Source organism: Mus musculus, chromosome 14 (genome assembly GCF_000001635.26).
Source record: "Mus musculus strain C57BL/6J chromosome 14, GRCm38.p6 C57BL/6J".
Lineage (NCBI taxonomy): Eukaryota > Metazoa > Chordata > Mammalia > Rodentia > Muridae > Mus > Mus musculus.
In genome coordinates, this window is record NC_000080.6 from 28,904,729 (window position 1) to 28,927,584 (window position 22,856).

A 22,856-nucleotide genomic window follows, 5' to 3' on the forward strand; every position below is an offset into this window, starting at 1 on the left:
AAATATTTTTAGGATTTGAGTGGAACATCTAAACAATTGTGAACTATTTGTCTAGATTCTGCTTTGGGGCACATTCTCTGCCAGCGCCATCCTGGGCTCTGGAATAGGTAACTTTCTCCAACCATGTTTGTTTGTTTGTTTTTTCTTTCTTTCTTTTTTTTTTTTTTAAGACCATGCTCTCAGCCTACAAAATGATAAATGCCAAACAAGGTGATTATGATTTTAATATACTTTATTTAAAAAGTACACAGTTTTAAATTGGTTTCCATGGTTTTCAAGCAGAAGGACACTGCCTACCCAGTACAGCCCCATTTCTGATGAAGGGTGATCATGTGGCAAATTCACATTTGCATGACTGGCAAAGTAAAAAGATAACTTTTTGTCAATGTACCTGTTAGAGTTTCTATCACGCACAGTTTAAAATCATGAGATGCTGATGGCTGGGCTATGCTTATGTCTCCTATGTCGCACCATAGTTGGGTTCACAGTTTATCCATGATTTATAGCATGCCAAAAGAACATCCCATTAGTTAGTGTCACCTTGAGAAGAGACTCGAAACCAGGGGCAGCAGCAGCAAGGCCGCCTGGGCCTGAAGACTCGATGCACCCCCACACTCTCTTGCATTCTCCTGTGGGAAGAGCAGGGGCTGGTTAGAACATAAATGGCTTCCGGGAGGATCAGAAGGTTTGCAGTTTTCATACTGATGAGATCAGAGTCTTCTGACTCAGCGATGGAAGGACACGGATTTGTCTAAGTCCCACTATGCTAGAGAGCCAAATATCTAACTACAGTTGTTAATGCGCAAAATATTTAAATCACCCTTTGAATTATTTTTAATTTTTTAAATGTGTGTCAGGACTGTGACTGTGAGTCCAGAAGAGAGCATCTGATCAATTGGAGACATAGCAATTGTAACCCACCAGAAGGTGGTGCACAGGTGCTGGGAACCACACTGAGGGTCTTTGCAAGAGCAGTATATGCTCTTAATCATGGAGCCACATCCCCCCCCCCCCCGTGCCCCCCAGGTGCTCGTGGTTCTCAACCCTCCTATGCTGGAACTCTTTAATCAAGTTTGTCTTGTTGCAGTGACCCTCAACCATAAAATTATTGTCATTGCTACTTCATAACTGTAATATTGCTACTGTTATGAATTGTAATGGAAATATTTTTGGAGATAGAGGTTTGCCAAAGGGGTCGTGACCCATAGCCCTGGAAGTACTGATGTAGAACATTCAAGAGGCAAAGGGCTGTTGGTGTAGGAGTTTGCTGTGACCCTATAAAAGCACAGTAGTTCCCAGTTGGAGAGGAATTAGGTGATGGGAAGATCTGAGCAGCACAGTCAGGACAGTAGTTTCCATAGACATCTTTCTTTTTATCTGGGGGAGAGAGACCTGTTTTGGAAATAATCGGTTTATGTGTTACTTTCTCTTAAATGCATCTAGACATGTTGCTAGCTCCACTATTTTCCTATTCTCTTTGGCTGTTTTCTTTTTAATGGGTATTTGTTCTCTCAACCATTCTTTATATTTTGCCAAGGGCTTCTAGATGTATGTCTCTACCATTCCATGAGATTTGCCTATGTCTCAGGTGGTGGGAAAGGGACCCAAAGGAAGAACAATAAAAAAGCTTGAGACTGGTTTTGTCTATGAACTAGAGCAAGGTGTCTCTACCTATTGCTACTTTAATATCCTCGGGCTATTACTAATAAGTATCATTTGAACTTCTTTCAAGTTTCTACTGGCTTTATTATATTTTTCCTAGGTAGGTCAAACCATTTAAAACAGTTAAATGGGGATGTTTTCTCCCATAATTTCTAGCCTTAGACATCTAATTTTTAGACTATTCACGAGGCTGCTATTTTGGCACGTAAGGCTAATCTATATGTGATTTTCTTGACTGTTTCCTTATAAAATGACTTTCTGGTTACACTGACCTCTATCTCATTATTCTAAAGACAGAGAAAGTAACAATTTTATATGTTTATCTTATATTCAATTGCCAAAAAAAAATACATATCTTGTTAACTCTAGTAGCTTTTATTTTAGTTACCTAGTGGTCTAAGTATGCAGTTCCTGACAGCTATTCATTTTGAGTCAGGGTCTTACTCTGTTCCTAAGTTTGGCCTTGAACTTGTTCTTTTCCTGCCTCTGCCTCCCAGGTTCTGCAGTATAGGTGTAGCTACCACACCAAGCTCAACTCCTTACTTAAATTCAAATTGTTTATATTTGCATAGTGACATTTGGCTCGGCTCACTGAAATATTAAAAATTTTTTTTCACCATATATACAATATATACAACATGTTGCTATCAATTTCCCTTTTGAGTATAGAAATTTAAAATTCTTAACAAACTCTAATTTATTATAGATAAAATACTGACAGTACTTATTACAGATTGTTTACTGACTTTTAACATCTTATAAACCAGATAGCCTATAACACATTATAATTATGTGTTATTTGAACATGCACAGACATGAAGAAGGCTGAGGTGACATTTTTCAACAGTAGGCATTAAATCTCTCTATAGTTATGGAAGTAGGCAAGCTTTCTATTTTGTGTAGTGGTAGAAGTGGAGTTCATTTATAAATTTATTTTTCTTTGTTTTAAAATGGTGTCAATGCAGAACGTATGCACACTCACCTTCATTAGGAGTGGGCTTCTGCACTTATTATCATCATAGGTGTGACAAGGAAGGGGTTTGGATGCAGGTGTATCTAACCTGATGCCCACACACCTCCCAAGACACAAAGGAGTACAGGCCAACAGGTTTATAGACAACAATATATTGAAGTGTCAAAAGGCTGGACAGCCCTGGTCTTGCTTCTTATTCAGTTCCATTGGAGGTGACCATGTGATACTAAAAATGCCACTTTTTAAATGTGAATTTCTTGTAAACAAAAGACTATCTGAAATAAGCAGTGGGAATTCACTTTATCTTCCACTTAAGATAAATAAACTATGATAGAGCTTCCTTGTGCATGGTAAAATTGCAACACATCTAAAATAAGAAAGACAGAAAAAGATTTAAAAATATATATGAACACCAAAGGAAACAATTACTAAGCAGAGATGAAATAAGGCACAGATGGGCTGCGCATATCCAGAACCACTAGCTGCCGTGTAGCCCCTTTTTTTAGTTTCCTAAAAGGAATTCTTTTCTCTTGAGTCAAGGTTTTAGCTGCAGTTCTCAGTGACTATGAGGTTCTCATTGTGAATCTGATGGGAAAAGAAAATGGCAATGGTTCTCAGACTTGCCTCAGGATGGAAGCCGTGGCAGGATTCTGGACGTCGTCTGATCTTCTGAGCCTTTAACCGTTCACACTTAAGGGATTCATTATGTTGACTGTAGTTAAGGCGTGCTTCTGACAATGACTTCTCTCATTCTGAATTTCAGGGGTCAAAACTTGGCACTAAAGTATCTCAACCACTTCCCTCTGGATGCAGGTAAACAATGGAACCTTTCCCTCTGACATGTCTCCCTCCAGTGGACTTACAGTTGCTCCCCCTTTACCAGTGGCAGCCATAGTGGCTGGACCCACACACAAAAGGATATACCTGATTTCAATGGGTGCCATGGTTATAGGAGCCACGGACTCACAGAGACAGCTACTGTCCACCACCACCATGAACAGATTGCTACTCGGGATTTGCTGGATGACGAAGGACCTGTGGGAACAAGAGGTAACGAGATGGTGAGAGGCCACTTACCCTTGTCTTTAACCCCAGGCTACAGTTCATCCTTGTAGGGAACTCACAGCTCGGAAGCTCGGGACAGCTGGTCACATTGCATCCATAATTAGGAACACCAAACAGTGAATTCAGGCAATCCTAGCTCAGCTCATTTTCTCCACCCTCACATAGCTTAGGATCCTTTGCCTAGGGAGTGGATTTTTCCATTTCAAATAACAAACTGAAGATGAAGAAATACCCATAGGCCAATTAGATTCTCTTCCCAGATGATTCCAGATTGTGTTCACTTGACAATTAGCACAAGCCAGTACACCATCTCTCAAATGAAAAGATGGATGAGAGCATTTCCCTTCTGTGTGGGAAGAACTCTAATGATTTATGGAACTAGGTTCAGAGATAACCTTCCCAGGAAGTTCCCCGTTTCAGTGAGGTGCTTTAATGGAAAGTACTAAGCTGGAATAAGAAAACAACTGTATTCACTTGAAGTTAGTACGACTCATTTTGATGAGACTGGGATTTTGCCTCAGTTTTCAAAATTTACCTTTTTCATATCTAACTTCATTCCCTAGATTGAAGGACTCTCACAATGAAACTCAAGCAGGCCATTTCCTGCTTCTCTACAAAAGCCTTTTAGTTTGGTAGTAGAATGTCCAGAGCCAGAAGCATCTCACTGGGCTCTTGGTTTTCTTCTGGGAGGAGTTATTCCCTTCCTTGCTGTGTGCCAATGAGAATTGAGACAGCGCATCCCCTAAATCCATTCCTCACCACTTTGTTCTTTAGCTACCCAGAAAAGAGGAGAATGTTTCCAGTGAAACTGATGCTAGACATTGAAGAGGTTCTAGAATGCATGTTAACTTCAGAACTAAGATTGTATAACACCTCCAAACACTGGTACCTGTCAGTACAACGAGGCCAACTGTGGCTAGCTTGCTGGCATCACCATCTTTGCCCTGCCATGATCTGAAGAAGCTTTATAGATGTTAAAGTCTTGGTTGTCTAGAGCATTTGGAGTGTGCCAAGATTTGGGATGAGGTGGGGGGGGGAGCTAAAATTATCATAGTCTATCTTAGTCCTTTAATAGACGTTCTCCTTAACATTCTTTTAATTATTAGAGATATTCTCTGGGAATAAGCTCAGAAGAGGCCCAACTCCTACTGACACCAAAGCTAAGAATGCTAAGATCACATCAGAAACCTTGCTTTGTTAAATGTCTCCACTAAGGTATTTGGAAAATGTATTCCCTTATTATTTTGTTTAGATAGGTGACCTCAAAAGTTGATGTAACTTCCTCCATGGTGGAATATGTCATTCAGGGTGACTTGAATCTGTTTTCAGGCCATGGTCATTAATATTTGGCTTAGAATAAATTACCTCCTCATTTCTATTAAAGCAGGCATATTATATTATGTCAACAATTTTGGTGCCTTGAAATGGACCCCCAGAGAGTATCTACTTTTGCCAGTCACTTGCATTGTAGTCATGCACTAGCATGGACTGACTGTGATCCATATCTCAGCCCGAGATGACTCCTTAAACGGATATTGGAGAGTCTTTTCTGAGGCCAGCATCTTTGTTTTGACTGATAAGTCGTATTCTTAGTTTATTATGTTAGGGTGTCTACTGATAAAACATTTGTTGGAACTTCTGTTTATTATTGGTTGGCTTTTGTTTTTCCACATGGCTCCTCTATTATTTATATTTGTAGTTTCATCTGTCTTTTCTCAATCGTTAAGATTTCTTCCTTTTGGTTTAGAATTATAATGTGTACCAACTTCTAAAGATGCCAGGATGAGCAGTACTTGTTCCCTCTGGCCTGAAAAGATACATTTAAGAAAGTGACTGGATTTTGTGGCTATGCAAGGGACCTCGGGATACACAGTGGTGTCAAGTTTCCCATATCACTTTATTCCTGGGTCAGAAGAACAACTTACATTGGATCACCCAGGAGGACACATATAGGAGGTGTTGAGCTCTGTCAGCTTCCACAGACATGTAGAATAAGCCCAAACATCTTCAAAATCTTTTTAATAAAATATATAATCTTAAGTTTGTTATAGTAGATTGAGTAGTATTTATCAGAGTGAATGTCTAAGAAAACATAACCTAAATAGACTTCATAGTCTGTGGACTAGAGCACTTTAGTTTTATACTATATAAAATTCCTACAACTATATTTTGCTATACTTGCATACTTGAAAATTGCATTATAAGAACTCAAATATGATTAAGGCCCACTAACTAAAAGTAGGAAGGAAAATAAATGACTTCGAGAAGAAAATGAGACATGTTTTGTATAAGACCAGCAGAACATTAACAAAATACAAAGGGAAAGTTTTATTCTAAAACTATCTATTTCCAAAGCTAGAGACAGGGGCATAGTGCCCAGACAAGGGTGTGGTGGTCTGTGACATGTCTGAGAGAGTAAAAGGGTTTTGGCAAAGCCATGGGTCTTTGGGTATCATAGGATTTTTCTAGGGACTGAAGTGACGTCCGAGGTACAGTGATGCACATCTGATGATTTATCCGTGTTAGACGACAGTTTCCCTAGAGCACTGCTCTGCTCCCTATAGGAGATGGTGTTACATTTCTTTTTTTCACAGAACAAAATGGCTACATAGAGATGTCTTGAGGGCTAGTCTACCATCGTGTAAGAAGAGAAAGAATGTTTAAATATTAGCAAAGAAGAGCTGATATCCAAAATCTAGGAGAGGTGGACCAACAAAGCAAAGAACACAGCAACTCACACTTCAGCTATGGTGGCAAAAGGCAAGTACCAAACACAGCAGTATGTCAGAGTCCTAGCTGCAGGAGAATTCCATGGCACGTGCAAGCATGAAATCGGTGAGGCTCGTGGAGAAGTGGAGAAGAAACTGCTTTGTTGCAAATAGGGATCTGCCCAATAGCCACAGATACCATCTTAGCTTAGCTAGCAGCTGAGCCCATGATCCTCTCAGAAGCCTTGAGTCACTGTGTGCCTCAGTAGATGGAAGACTCCCTGCCATTCAGCACACTGAGCTTTAGAATGATCGGTACCGTAGACATCAACTCAAAATCTTCCTGCTATGTTCCCTACAGAAACTAGGATGGCCACCACTTGTGCTTTCCTACACAGGGTACTAACTGGTTTCCTTACCTTTATTAAAGCAGGTAAGGGTGTTATAGTCCCCAGTATTAGCTATCTCCTAATGGAACCTCGGTAGGGTCCTTCACATAATACACAACCACCATCCACAATGACCAGTGCTATAGATGCCAGTGAGGCCTGAGCTCATTCCATCTCATTCTGGTTGGATGTAGCACAGACCCAATCATCTCTCATATTTTTCTTCAGAGTCTCAGAGAAGGTCTCAGTCTATGATAGTTGGCACTACAATACCTGGCATTTCTTTCTCTGAGAGACCAAAGAACAGAGCTCTCCAGATCCCACTCCACAGAGATGTGGCAGCTATTGCCCCAAGCCCTCCTCCAGCACCAAGTCAAGCAACTATCTTCCAAAACTGCTACAGGCAAGGTTAGATCATGGAGACAGACAACACTGAGATCACCTGAAGCCGGAGGAGTCCCACAGTATTACCTTTCATCTCTCCTATAACCAAATCCGAAGCCTCTGTAACTCATTAAACTGTTTTCAATGCAGAGAACAACAGAGATCAATACAAATATACTACTATGACACATCCAAAGGAGGACAAAAATTATCCAGCAAAGTGGTAGTAGCCATACTAGCCTTAGAGATGTGTATTAGGGGTAATCTTCCAGTAATTATGCAGAACCTAATAAATAAATATGATAGTTTGAGTCACATTCCCTTGAAGAAAGACAGGAGTAAGTTTATTAAATATTATTTTATGTATACTGATGATCCCAAGTAGAAATATCTAAGGAAGGCTAATCTCAGTTCTTCTTAATCTATTCCAAAAGTTGGGATGGAAGAAATTTTGTCGTAATCTTTATTATATCACTATTACACCCAAACAAGAAAAAAAATATACAAAACATAAACTTCTATCAGTGATGAAAACAAATGCCAAGTTTCTCAATAAAAAACCAGCAAACCAAATTCCCTAGCTCATCAAAATGTCAAATACCATGGCTCAGAAAATCATTTTAGAGATTTATAGATGATTGAATATATTCAGATTAATAAATGTGCTGTAAGGCATCAGCAAAAAATCATATCATCATAACAGATACATAAAAATCAATAAATATATTAATCATAATAAAGGCTCAAAATCAGGCAAAAGAAGAACGTAGTTCAAGTTACGAAGATTTTGGTTGCAAACTCCTGTATGTATGTATGTATGTATGTATGTATGTATGTATGTATGTATGTATGTATCTATCTATCTATCTATCTATCTATCTATCTATCTATCTATCTATCTATCCATCCATCCACAGTAGTGACTGCTCTCAAGGCTGGTAGCAAAGATCCTTTTTTTGCAGTGAGCATGAGAGACTTCCTACTTGTCAAAATTCTGAAAGTTAATGGCTGAGTACATAGCTCTAAGGAAGATATCAGTATTAATGCCCAAGGCATCAGGAACACAGGAATATTAGAGAAAAGGGAGTAAAAAGAGAGTAAATGACAGAAGACATAGAAGAAAGCTGTGACATGCTGCCTTTAGGACAGGATTACATGGCTGTTGTGCTCATGAGTTCAGGGCAAGATCAATCCACTCAAAATTTCAGCATGGAGGAGGGTGGGGCTCATGGGGTCCCACTCCTGGATGAAGGCTACTGTGACTGGGAGATGGAGAGTCAGTCAGTTTCCTTTATGGTAGTGCAACTGGTAGGTTTTCCATGCTCCAGAGGACGATCCTGCATCTCTGTAGCTATGTGTACATGAAAAGCACTAATGGGATAGAGTAGAATTTAAACAGAAGGAAAAGGAAGAGGAGAAGAAGATATGAAGTTGAAGTTGAAAGGGGTTGTTGTGGTAGCATCTGGGGCAAGTTGGAGAAAAGAAATGAAGACTGTATATAATCAGAGCACATTGGGTGAAATTCTCAAAATGTAAAAATATTTTTTTAAAAAATAAAATACATGAAGAAAAAAAGCAAATTAATTATCTCTCATACATACAAAGCTAGAATCATCATACTATCTGATTTTTAAGATGATAGTGAACAGAGTCTAGGAAGATGATTCATCAAAGCCTTTACTGATCTAACAGCTTCTTCTGGATTCCAAGGGCACCTACACTCATGTGGATAAAGCTCCCATGACACATATACACATGATTAGGATAATAAAATAAGATCCAACAATAAGCAAAAGAACTAAATAGTATTCATTCCTCAAAAGAAATCTTACAAGGAGCCAATAAGGGCATGGAAATATGCCCAGTCTTATTCATTTGTAAAATGTAAACCCAAACCACAGTACACTGAGATGTACCTAAGTAGTAGATGGCTAAGCAGACATGCATGGAGTGCTGGCCTTGATCTCCAGGAAGGAAAGATAAAAGCAAATGAAAACCATTGTGAGGATTCATTATGCCCCATTTAGAACAGGTATTATAACAACAACAAACAAGATAGTCCAATGAATGCTGAGAAAAGGGAACACTTATGTACTGTTGGAGAGAATTACTATGGCCACCCTAGAAAGCAATATAGAGCTTTCTCAAAAAAAAAAAAATAAAATAAAATAAAATAAAATAAAAAACAAAACAACAACAAAACCCTAAATATAAACTAAATATAAAACCATCATATATTCAACATTCTAAATCTGCATATATATTCAAACAATGGAATCATTATACTAAAATACTTTTGCAGTTTAATTCAGTTGTTAAGATATAGAATCAAAGTAGATGTCCTTTAGATATCTGTTTAGATAAAGAAAACAGTATACATTGAAAATAGAATATCAATGACTAGCAAGATGGTTTGCTGGGTAAACAACTTGCTAAGCAAGCACAATGACTTGATCCCAGCACCCACATAAAGGCAAACCATGATAGTGTGGCTCCCCAGTCCTTGATGGGGAGGAACACAGGACCATCACAGAGGCTCCTTGGGCAGCCAGCCCTTCTGAAGCACTGATAGTGGAAGACACTTAACTTCTATCTCTAGATTGCACACATGGATGTAAACATTTGCACAGACACATAAGAACACATACCACATACACACAGGAAAACTAGCGCGGAACTTGTGTCATTTGAAGTAACACTGATAGAACTAGAGGCTGTTATAATACATGAACTAAGTCAAAATACAATACCATATGTTCTCTAGTTTTGGAAACTAAGTCAGGCTTGTAGAAGAAAGAATGGAATAGTGGTCACTAAAGACAGGAATGTATAAAGGGCTAAAGGGATGGAAGGAGGTGTTCACAGTGTGTGCCACTATATGATGAAGCAATCTACATGCTTCAAAATGCTAGGAGTGTTACATTTCCAGCACTCACCATGATTAATGGCTGAAGAGATGGAAATGCTTGTGCCCTGATTTGATTATTAAATATTGTATACATGTGTTGAATTACCATAATATACCCCCACAAAGATGTACAAATAATATATCTTACTAAAAATAAACTAGAGAGAAGTGTAAAAAATCAATTGTGAAGTATTTACACAATGGGACATTCCTCATTACAAACTCTGACATTGATGAATCTCAAAGTAATTGTGCAGGGTGATAGAAATGAGACAAAGGGGTATTAATACATGGCTTGCATTGTGCTCTTAATGACAAATTCTATAAAATGCAAATGAATCTCTAGAGACAAATTACAGAGCAGTGGTTTCCATGGGGGAGGGGACACTGGGAAGAGAACAAAGGAGTAATTCGAAGGGACATGGAACACTCTCAGAGTGATGAGCAAGCTTACTGTGTTTATTGCAGCTACAGTTCCTTGCCATATATAACTATGTCAGAATCATCAGGTGGCATACTTTAAATGCCTATCAATTATACTGTAGTAAGCCTGTTTTTCAAGTGAATTTTGCATTTTATCACCTTGGTTTTATTTTATAATGACCCTACTCAGTTAAATATTTGAAACATTTACGTGCTTAAAAAATTCCAGGCTTAATCCTTTTTTTGGTATGAAGCTAACTTTTGGATCTCCACGGAACTCTGACGTTCAAAAGACACCTATTACATCTATGTTTATATTTAGTTAAGTAAATTATTAATGTGTTCTGAAGTTATATGAGAATTTTGGAAACCTGACAGCTCTTGTTACTATATGCTATTAATTATATTCTAATATTAAATGAAGAAAAGGAAAAACATTTCTTTGTCAATTTTGAATGGTCTTTAGACAAGGGTATTCTCATTTCTAGGACCACCCAGTCTTCTACTCTGAAACAGAATTTTCTAACAAAACCAAACTCTTTTTACCAACAAGTTTGCTTGGTAAGGATTGGCATTACTGTAGGAAAAAAAAAAAAAAGCATGTCTTGGTTCAAAACTCTTGGATGCATGAACTGGGTTTTGATCTTTTTGGTTTTTGTTAGTTTCTCTTTATGGGACTTCCTAGGGTGGCCTCTAAAAATTCTAAAAAGAGCAACGCCTAGCCCTGGGGCTGGCCCATAGACATGCACCAATTGAGGAACAGATCAAAATGTCCTTAACACTGGAATTTGGGCTCTTTCCATGATGAGCTCCTGAGAAACAACAGATTTAACAAGTGGGGGGGGGGTGGTAAAAGTGGGTGATCTTCTCTATTGACAGAGGCACCTCATGCTAAACTCCATCAGCTTCCCTGGAAAAGACTCTTTGTCAGTCTTCAATGGCTATACTCTTGTCCCCACACACATGCCTCATCTCCTTCTGATGATGTGTCCACATGGACTTTGAAAAACTTTTGTTTACTATGCTGACCAAGGAAACAAAATGTTGTGGGCCTCCAATGCCTCTACTGATTCTCATTATTAAAGTATATTTCTTACCACCCTAACTACAGTTGACCACTTAGAGGTTGTAGAAGATGAAGAGTTTGCTTGCTATTCTTCCCTATGTAATACACTGTGCTGAACTTAGTCTCAGAGATGATGCCACCACACCCATTCATGCATCATGACCCCATGAGGCCTTCTTACTTATTCACACTCTTTACAAGACTCCAGCATGCTTAGGTTTACAGGTTCAGAAAATGATTCTTTCATGTTGGTATAATGTAAAGAAAGCTTCTAGATTCTTGATTGTCAAGTCACTATTTTAAACCTACCAGAAATCACTTCTTTCCTGGGGACATCTTTATTTCAAATTACCCCCCCCTCAACCAAAACAATAGAACATATTAGAAGAAAAGGAAAAATTACTAACTAGATGCAACTAACTGACTGCTGTCTGGCTACTATTGACATTTGCAACTACTGGACATAGCAAATGCCTGGCTATTAGTCAGTTTACTGCAGCTACATATGTTTCCTAACATATGGAGCCTGCTCTATTTATTAGTTACTTTGTGGGTATGGTTGGATGTTCCACAGCATAGGACCAAATTATACCACATGAACTCTAGGTTATAGGAATAACCCAATGGACTCCAAGCTCGAGACCGTAACACCACTGCCATGAGGCCAGAAGAGCCATAGTGAATTCAGACTTCCATTTACTTTGGAGGCACCTCTACTCCCCAGTCTCTTGTATGTGATGCCCAATATTTGAATACATTATTTTTTATCCAAATTACACACAGCATTTAGTCTTCAATGACAACAATATTCATGATGGGCTTAACAAAACTGAACAAATATTAAAACCGGAAGACACAACCCTGGAAGGCTTAGTTTTCTATAATCCAAGAAAGATTTTATTTAGAAGAGAGAAAAATATTTCAAAATGAAGCAAAAAAGATAAACCCTTTTAATGTAAAATTATATATTGGTTAAATGGAAAAAAGAAGTCTGGGCAAGCTGTTTCTGAAATTTAAGGTGGCAAGGGAGCCTTCACTTCAGCTCGTCAGGGTTATGGACAATGTGGCTAGAGATGAAACTGAAGAGTCAACACTTCTTAGTGCAAAGATTAGGGATAATAGCCTATTACAGAAAATGGGCAGGACTTAAAAGCCCATGAGTCTTCCAGACACCCACAGTACAGAGCAACGGAAGAATACTGCATGCATACCCATATTCTGCCAATGGAAAGTGGACAGGCAATATTGAAACTGACACTAGAATGCCATTTCTTTATTGTGACTATAAGCTAAGAATTAAGACTTGGGTCTAAAACTTCTATGAGATTCTGATTTCTCCACATCTGACCTTTTGTCTTTCCCCAGCACTAATAATATTTGGCATATGTGAAAGGAGTCATTTTGTTGAGAAGGAACTAAAAACAATATAGAGCTATCATCTAATATCTTTTTAAACCCAAAAGTATGTGTTTATTTCAGCAAGCTTTAACCTGGTATAGTACCAAAATAATAAGACAGATAAAATGATTAGTACCAAGTAAGAGTTACAAAATTTGAACACTGAAGACAAGCCTTTCTTTGAATTAGAATTAGTCACTCACATAAGGTTATAATCATGGAGTCAGCTTGTTCACAAAGGGGAAAAAAAGGAGAGATTTAAAGAGAAGATATGCAATACTGAAGATTGTAGATACAAGACGAAACCCCATCCAAATGATTAAAAAAATGTAAAGTGAACAAAGACTTTAAGGTAAGTTGCTATCTTACAAAGCAGCTGTAACTGTATGCCTAGGTCCTACCTATGTAAACTCAAGCCAGCTCACATTATAGAATGGGGGGGGGGTGTCATAAAGTCCCACCCCTACCTGAGGAGCTGTTGACAATTTATAGTCTTTGGGGGCATCAGTTTTCTTAAAGGATGTGGCCCCTTACAGGCTATCCATTAGATGGTCCTGTATCCATAAATACATAGGTAGCACCATGTGGACCCAGTAGGATTTTAAAAGGAGCACATTATATACATGTATCAAATTCTCAAACAATAGAAAACAAGGCTGAGAAAGATGCCTGATAACAAACCATTTTCAACTGGATGAAGGTTGACTCAGCTTCACAGTAGACAGGATAAAGGAAGATTTACTGAATGAGTTGGATGTCAAATGCATATCTAAGTCCAGAAGAAAATAGTCACTAGATATTTAAGTGGAAATAATGACTAAAGAGACACATGAAATACAAACCTGGCCAGTTCAAGATAGCATATTAATAAAGATAGAGACATCTGTAGATAGCATGTTAATAAAGACAGAGACATCTGTTACTCGGAGTCTAAAATCGCCGCAGTCACACTGAATGTGAAGTTGTTAGATTCGCATATTAAAAAGCAGTGACTTCTAAATCAGTCTTATGAAAAGAACCAGCAAGGAAAAAAAAAAATTCTGAGAATAGGAGAGGGACAGGTTAGTAATGCTACCATGCAATTAATCAGAGCAAGCCATCATTAAAATAGAACAAATCAAACTGTTCCTACTAGAAAGCATCATGAGCCACTAACAAAATAAGTCCGTGTATGTGTGATGGGAGAAAATGGGGGGATCAGAAACAGCAAGAGGGATGAGGCCTTGAGTTAATTGTGGAGTAGAAACTCTTTAGGTCTATCCTGCATCAGATACAAGATTCGCAAACACTGGTGACAAAGACATATCTATTTTTCAACTGCAGAGTATAGCCAAGAGTGAACGGCAAAAGATTCGAAAGACAAAGCAAAACAAACGCTGGCATAAGCCAACAGAGTCCATCTGTGCTCCAGAGCTTGAGATGGGAACAAATTTGTATTATATGTTCCAAACAAAAGGAAGGGAAGATAAAATTATTGATGTATGAAGCTGGAAAAATGAAAATGGAAGCTTGGCTATTGGGAGTTGGCCTGGTTTTCTTACATAATCAAATGCTAAATTCTGTACCCCCAAGATCTGGTTAACCCCAGATGAGCAAATTCCCACCTAATACCAGTCTTTGCTGTGTAAACTTTGCTCCCAAATTTAAAGCCATTGGTTAAATGTAAGTGGCTACAGTTAATGGCTGGGGAGAATAAAGAGAGGTGGAGTTTCAGTTACTGGCCTGGGGTCACAGGTAGAGGCTATGAGAGAGAAGGAGGAGGAAGAAAGAGAAATAAGAACAGAGGAAAAGGCTGCCATGATGCTGGGGGGATCATAGGCACATGGTCAGGAGAAGTGGACTCTGAGGACGAAACTTAAGACAACAAGGACTCGGGGAGTGCAGCTGGGGAATTAACAGGCTAGCACATAGAAAACTCCATTGGGGGAATAGCCTAGGAATTGAGCTAAAGCTAATTTAAAAGGATCTATAGGACTCTGCCTTGATTGCTGGGGATCTGGCCGGATCATATTAATAACTAATAGAGTTAGTAAATAACATTTACATACCATCTACACATGACCTTACATCTGTGGCCCCATCCTGCTCTCCTCTTCCCCATGGGATGAGTTTCTGTGTTCTTCTCCAAAGCTAACTGCTTAGGCTGCTGTAAGGATGTACCTCATTAGCACAGGAGGCAGATAAGCCTCCAGTTCATCATCTCGTGTGTCCATCACCCTGCCCAGCTTCAGCCACAGGCACAGCATCACAACCTACCTGCAGAGGCCACTCTCCTTAAACTGTGCCTTCGGCTACTGATGCTCATTGTCTACATACCTGTCAATTCCCTTTCCCTCCTTTCTCATAACCTCCACTTTCCTTTTCTTGTACAAATTATCTCTAAGTTAAATCTATTCTTTCCTACCCCAAATGGAATAGTGGCTGCCAAGGACCAGTGACTTCAGCCCTTTCCTTTGCCTTTTCATCTTCCCAGCTTCCTCCTCCTCTGTGTTAAAGTACAAATTTCATGGAAATCAGGCTATATCTGAGTGTCGGTATCTTCCCTTATCTCCAGGTTCTAGCACTGGGTATGGGACGGAGATTCCAGTTCAGTATTTGTTGACTCCATGATCAAAATTATACTAATGAAAGCAGAAGCCTAAAGAGCAAGCAGAGTGCCGAGGACAAGCCATGGTTATCGGACTATGTATTAACGCAATCTTAACACAGATCAACTTTCAACACCCCTGATCACAGAAGTCACAGGATAACACAGAAGTCTGAAGGATGACAGAACCAGTTAAACATCTTCAGTGGCCATGCCGAACTCCCTGCACACAATGTGGAACATAGAGAAAACACACCTTGGGGAGTCAAGCATAACTCATCTCTGTCCAGCCAAGCTGTAAAACACAGGAACAGATCAGCTGCAGTGAACAAAACTGAAATCAAAAACTTGAGGGAATCAACCCTCAAGTGAGAGCTGCCACACCATCCACAGAACAGATCCAGCTGTGTTCTTAGGAAAGCCACACAAACCCACTGACCAGCCACTGGAACTAATAAAAGAACCCAGCCAGTTGACTGGATATATCATCAGCACATAAAACTATAACCTCACATTGGCAATAACCAATGGAACGCATTTCAGAATGAAAGACCCATTGATAGTGCTGATAATCACTGTGAAGGCCCAGGAGTAAACTCAGGAAAATGTATGCTTTCATGAAGAAAAGGATGAACCCTGCAGAACATAGACAGACAACCTAAAACTGGAAGGAAGCACACTATTGTGGAAAGGAGTCTGAATATATACCCCCTAAATTAACTTTGCTATTCAAAGTAATCTCAACCAAAGACCAAAAGGGACCTTATACAGAGGCTGAGGTGACAATGCAGAGGTGATTTTAAAATTAAAAGTCACTTGGAAAATTGAAGGAAAAACAGGTTTTGTAGAAAGAGCAGGGAAGGAATTTGCCTTACCCAAGAGCAAGTCTACGAGACAGGGGAGAATAGTAGATATGTAGGGAGAGTTGTAAACTGACTAAAGGCCAGGGAAATACAACTTTAAAGGAAGTGAGGAGAATGAAACCCATCTTTCTCTGGGTGACAAAGTCTGAAAAATTATTATAAAAGTAGAGAATGTTTGTAGATGAATATAGCATTCTAGACCACTGCTGGCAAAGGAAGGTTTCAGATTTTTATTTTATGTTAATGAGTCTGAGTGTTTTGCCTGTGTGTATGTCTGAATACCGCGTATATACATGGTGCCCATGGAACCAGAAGAAGGTATAAGATCCCTTAGAAGTAGAATCATAGACAGTTAATAGCTGCCATGTGATACTAGGAATTGAACCTGGGTTCTTTAGAAGAGCAGCCACTGCTTTGAACCATTGAACCATCTCTCTCGGTCTTGCAAGTGAAATTTTAAAACCAGTATGAGACATTTGCAAGTGGAATCCATTTAGACACTCTGTTAAGTACTTCCTGAGAAAAGCTCTAAAACTCTGGTGTTTAGAGAAGCCTTTGGTAGCATTGTCTCTTGAAAGGAAAAGACTGGAACCTACATGAATGACCACCGATATCTGGGTCGGCTCCAGTATGCTCCCTCTGTGGTCTACACAGTACCAAGGAAGGAGCAGGAGGAAACTCTGTACTGTCATGAACATACATTTAAACATCACCACTGGGAAGGTAATGTGAAACTAAACATGAAATAGGAACGCTCAATATTTAATTCTACTATAGAGAGCAAGAACAATAAATGAGATGCAATGCAACATATGGACTAGGTATGTATAACAAGTCAGCAACGGAGCAATGATTCAAAACCAAGTGTAGCTCATGGAGCTGAACAAAATAAAGAATGTATGACTATAAGTGTGTTCCCACTGACAAAAAGGATGAAGATCAATTGAAATTTAATACTTATAAGGCACAGGTACCACCGCCTCTGGGCTGATCTGTGTCGTCCTTCAATCAGCCCATGGGTAATGCTCTTCCTCCACCTGACTCACAGGCACCACAGCCACTTGGCAGGTTATGATAGGCAGGCCAGCTCGCCCTTGTATCCATCTCTGATGATGCTAGCCCCTAACTCTCTGATTCTCCTTGTCATTCCATCAGCCAGGGAAAGAGGAGGTGAGCAAAGGCAAGGAATGGGGGGATGCAAAACAGCAGAGATTAGGTGACCTGTGCAGCCTAAGGAGGACAGGTAAAGACATTTCCTAGCCTTCCATTTCTGCATGTGGGTGCTTTCATTGAATCCAGTAAGCACTGTAGTTCCGGCTATCTTGATTAGATTGTGCATCTATTCTGTGACTTCTTGGATAACTTTAAATAGTTATCATTTGTGTATAAAGTAGGCACTGATCAAGACACATGTCTATAAGCTCCAATTCTATAACTAATACATAGAGTGGAACATAATAAATGACCAGAGACTGTGGCAGTCTTTCAGCAGAGGATGGAGAATAATGACCCAGGCATAATAACGGTCAACAGTGACTTAACCTAAACCACCAACTGCCTTTAAAAGCAGCGTGTATGGATATGTTCTTAAGCATTTTTGAGGCAAAGTGCTATACTAGGAGCAAGGTATGTGGACATTTTCATTAAAAACAACAACAACAAAAAAAAAACTAGAACTCAGAGCTTGAGTGAACACTTATGGCAGCTGTAAAAGTAAGTCAGCATTCCCTACTTTACAAAGAGAGAAGCGTGAGGCTGAGTCCCTTCCTAGTATAACTAGGGCTGAAACTTGATCAAACATGCCAGGCTCTAGTGGAAGGTCCACTGCTGTAGGCAGCAAACTGTCTGCGCTGCACTGAACTATTAGGGCTGGAGTGCTTTGTGGGGGAGGGGGGTTGCTCACATAAGCTCACTGGATACAAACACTTAAGGCCACACAAAGTTTTAAATACAATTGTCATAAAGCCCCATAGCAAATGTCCCCATTTTGTTCCTAAATCCTAGGAGATGGCATCCTGCATGTAGCTGCCCTGAAGCAGAGGAAAACCACCCCCTACAATGCGTTTACCAGCGGAAAGATTAACTGCTTTTCCATATTTAAAAGACTTACTGTCTGCTTATTAACATAGTGCCTTGAAGGGGCCTGGGCAGTGTTCGCTGTACATTTATGTATTCGGCATGTATTTATGGCCCAGGGTGCATGGCTGAACTTCATAAAGCACACCTCCATTCTGCTGCGCCCCACAGCCAGGCTGACATCATAGTGTAGAGTTGCTGGGGCTGCTGGGTTTGCCTGGGGCCAAAAAAGCCTGAGGAGGGAAACAGTTCAATAGAGAAAAACACAGTGGTGGCCAAGAAGCAGAGATGGGTCCAAATGGATGTAATGAATGAAACCGTCATGGGGAAGGGAGTTGGGGAGAGGGAAGCAAGTGATGTGTCCATTACTGGATGTGAAATAACCCAGTCCACCTCTTCCCTCCACAGCAGACAGGACTGGAGCTGGAAGGGAGGGAGGACACAATCTCCAGACAGTCTCTTCTAAGCGAGTAACAGGCACCCGCTGTCTTCTGAGGGGACCTTTGCTGATCACACATGAAAATGGACTCTGAGGCTTCCGCAATGCGCACCCCAGCAAACGATAACAGGAAGTTGGAGATAAGATAGCCAGAAATAGCAAAATCCAGCCAAGAACCAGGGTGGCTTGCTTTCTACTACATTGGAACAGAACTGGGCTCTGAAAAACAACTGCGTGAGATAAAACCTCATATGCTTCAAGCCTAGATTGAGGTCTTCACCCTTCATAGATTTTAACTCCCTATAGATTATCTTTGATTCTTGCTTTGCCTAAAATCTAGATCATAAAGGGTCTGGGAGATGGTTCAGTGGGGAAAGTGCTTGCTGAGCAAGCATGAAGACCAGTGTTCAGGTCCCCAGGACCCTTGGAAAGCTGGTCAACTTGGCTGACATCTATATTAGCACTGGGGAGACAGAAACAGAATCTTAGAAGCAGGCTCGCTAGAGAGAGGAGTAGCTAGAATTGGGAGACTGCAGATCCAGAGAAGAACCTGCCTTAGTAAATAAAGTAGAGAGTGATTGAAGATATCTCCCAACATCGACTTCAGTCCTCCTCATTCACACACACACACACACACACACACACACACACACACACACACACACACACACATGAACACACATATGTACCCACACAAATGCAAACAATCGTATACATGCCACATAGGTACATATTTAAGCCAAAAAAAGAAATGGGCAAAGCACAAGTCATAGTCACAGATGCTCTGCAGGTCTGGTATTGATCTTGGTCCATTGTGTACACATCTCTAGTTAGTCTGGCTCTGAACCCTGTCCCATTCCCCATCACCAGAACATATCACAAGGCCTTATTCTGATCCATGGTAGGAAATGCTATAAGGTGATTGACCCCTGTGTCTCTCCGGCTTATCCTACTTTCACCTGGATGGAGCATCTTGTTGGTTTGCAGCTCCTAGGCCAAAAGTCTGAGAGGCTAGTGAGTTTGTGTGCCTTACTCCTCTGCTCCCCCCTAATGTCCATGGCTCTGTTTGCAGGCTTCCCCCTCCCATTTAGATCAAAGTCAGTTCTGAGTCACTCAATGTCCCTGCCTCCATGAAGCTCTCCCTACAGCAGAAGGTCTGGCTTCAGTTTCCTATGCTGTGGGTTTGGCACTGGTATCACTAGTATAAAACCATCATATAGGTGTGCATACTAATGCTCACAGCAATGTTTTCTTTTGTACTTCTGAAATGGAATGATGGGATGACAGACACCAGCATCCTTCGGTATAATCCAATAGCACATTTGCAGAAGCACAGCTAAGAGTGTCTTCAACAAGAGACTCGAGGAGTTTGTATGTTTGGGAGGTGCAGACACACATAGGAGGAAGCCCTGAACCAAACAGGCAAGCTACAAGCACTCAGAACAGCAACTACAGGGCTCAGTTACAACTCCAGGGATGCCCTGGTCACCATGCCACTCCCAGAAGGACCTCCCCATGTGGTTACTTCTGGGCGACAGTGGGAAAGGTTGCAATAGCATAATTCCATGCAAACCTCAGGAAGTGCCCTCCCTCTCTCCCTCCCTCCACATTTCCTTTTTGAATAGACAAGCAGGTAGATAACTGTTTTGTTTTATTTAGGCAGTCTTGTCTCCTGGTCATCAGAGAGCACAGGAATGCTGCCTTTTAACAATGAGCACTGGAAAACATGAGTGAACAGAAGACAAAGTTTCTTAAGCTTCTGAACAAATGCATTTTACAGAAGCTACAATAGGTATAGATCCTCTAGACCCTATTATTGTTCGCAAGATTCTCCCAGATCCCAAGCCTTTATGCCTCAAACTGACTTCTGAGAAACAAACAGATCCCTGCTTGCCTGGTGTCCATACAAGCTTTGCTTTGATCTCCACTTTCTCTCTTCCTTTTTGTAGGTACACACATCCTCCTCTTTGTTCAGGAATCCACCCTTCCTCGAGGCAGCCACCATGTTGTGATGAGTCCAGCATGTCCAAGCTAGCCACCTAGGCATAGCAAATGGGTACAGTTCTTCTTCATGAAGAAAGCTACGGATTCAGAGACGGGTATTGCACCTTCCTGATTTCACTCAGACTGAAACACGCATTATTGCTTAACTGCCTTTCCTGGTCAGGAAAGCATGTCTCAGGAGCTACTAGCTACTCCCCTGTGCCCAGTGTTGGAAATACCTGCTGGTAAATACCTAGGAAATACTCGAGTCTTGGTCCTGACCTCTGGAAACCCAGAGTAAGCCTTACCTGAAGCCAATGTCTCAATGTTTCCTTTTACTTGGCTTGCTTGAGTTGAACCTTCTGACATCATGAACGAAAGGCTATTAAGCAATCTGCTTGTTAAATTCCATAGGAAGGCCATCACCTGGCTGATCATTTTGTGGTCAGGAAAACTTTGTTCTTAAGGAACTAAGTCTTAGAAAACTAGTTTTTAACAGATCTACTTGGGAAGCCCAAAACCCAGACTGGTATAGAGCTGGCTCCTCTGTTCCATTTTCCTAGTGTGGAGGATAGGTTCTGTTTCTACAGTTAGGTACCAAGATTAAATGGCATCGGTAGATTTTTGTTATTACAGGCATTTCTCTTTAAATGCATACAACTAAAGTACTATGGCATCGCATTTTTGGCTGGCTGATAGGGAAGAACACATAAAATTCCCGAACAAAGCTTTGGCTGCAGGGTAGAAGGGATTTATTACACTGTGGACAAAAATGCATCAGTGATGGGTATCACGCTGCCTTCCAGGCATCCTCCAAGGGTTTGCTGGGACTGATGGTGCTCACCCAGACCTTGAAAGCGACTTCGGTAGGAAGTTCTTCAGTATAGTCAGCCCGAGGCAGGTAGCAGAGAATGGTTAGTGTGTATTTGTGTGTGTGTGTGTGCTTGACATTCTGGGGGGAAGGGCAATGTCCCATAAACAAAAAGTCAGGGAAGCCCAGTGTCTTTTCAATTGAAGAAAAAGTGAGTTATGAAAAGGCTGAGAAGAAAGGGTATTTTCATAACTTGGCTATTATTTGAGCTTTTCAAAGTTTGTTCTCTCTTTTTTTTCTCCTAGGGTCATCAGTAAATCATGTTAATTATGACATGAATCATTTTCTTTTAATCCCTTAAGAAGAGTCAGGAATTCGTTAAATACTTTCCTTGGAACTATTAGCGTCTTTTCTTATAAATAATGACAGTAATAGCCAGCATTTATGGAGTGTTTACCTAGTGCCAAGTGTTTTTAAGAGCAATTCGCTCTTCACCTTCACACACACACACACACACACACACACAAGCTATTATCTGTATGATTCATAGATGAGGATATGCATCTACAAAAGGGAATCTGAATGACATCTGAAGATTTGCAAAGGGCACAGCAGCAACCATCAGCACTCCCCAGAGCTGGTCTACTGGACACCAAGCCACATGTCCATCACTAATGTGGCCACACTCTTATCCCTACTTTCATCCCCCAACCCAAACTTTCACCATGCTGATCCTATGGGAAGACCTTTAACCTAAAACAAGTCTATTGTGAGATGAGGCAGGCACGAAGGTTTCCTAATCAAGGCAAGCTACTTTCAAAGAAATGTTTTCATCAACAAGCAGGAATCAAAAGTTGCTGGCTCTACCCCCAAGCTTTCCTGCAACAGCCTGAACAAGACTGATATATGGTCATACTGAGAGCATGGATAGTGAGCCCCATCCCCAGCACAAATTTCACAAGCCCAGCGAACATGGATTCAAATTTTATACACAGTCATCCAGAAAGGAAACTGACATAAAATTCCTTTCAGTGGGGTTTATTGAAATAAGAGAGCTAGAAGGTCATGATAGGGCCCTGGGGTGAAAAGGAGAGCATTAGACAGAATAACACAGTATTTGT

General features: G+C 40.4%; 1 protein-coding gene across 4 annotated transcripts in view; it reads right to left on the reverse strand.

Annotated features, from left to right (window-relative positions):
• Positions 1–214: 214 nt before the first annotated feature.
• The window catches only part of Cacna2d3 (calcium channel, voltage-dependent, alpha2/delta subunit 3), an 817,833-nt gene continuing 795,191 nt past the window's right edge, over positions 215–22,856 (reverse strand). For 3 of the 4 annotated variants that reach the window (XM_011244938.3, XM_006518486.4, XM_030247616.1), the window contains 3 exons: positions 3,558–3,670; positions 3,260–3,342; positions 519–629 (listed from right to left, as the gene is read on the reverse strand). In XM_011244938.3, coding sequence (XP_011243240.1) covers positions 537–629; positions 3,260–3,342; positions 3,558–3,670 — 289 coding nt within the window. In that variant the 3' untranslated portion in view covers positions 519–536. Of the gene's footprint in view, positions 630–3,259; positions 3,343–3,557; positions 3,671–22,856 lie in introns of all 4 variants that reach the window. The other variant, NM_009785.1, reaches the window with a different exon arrangement.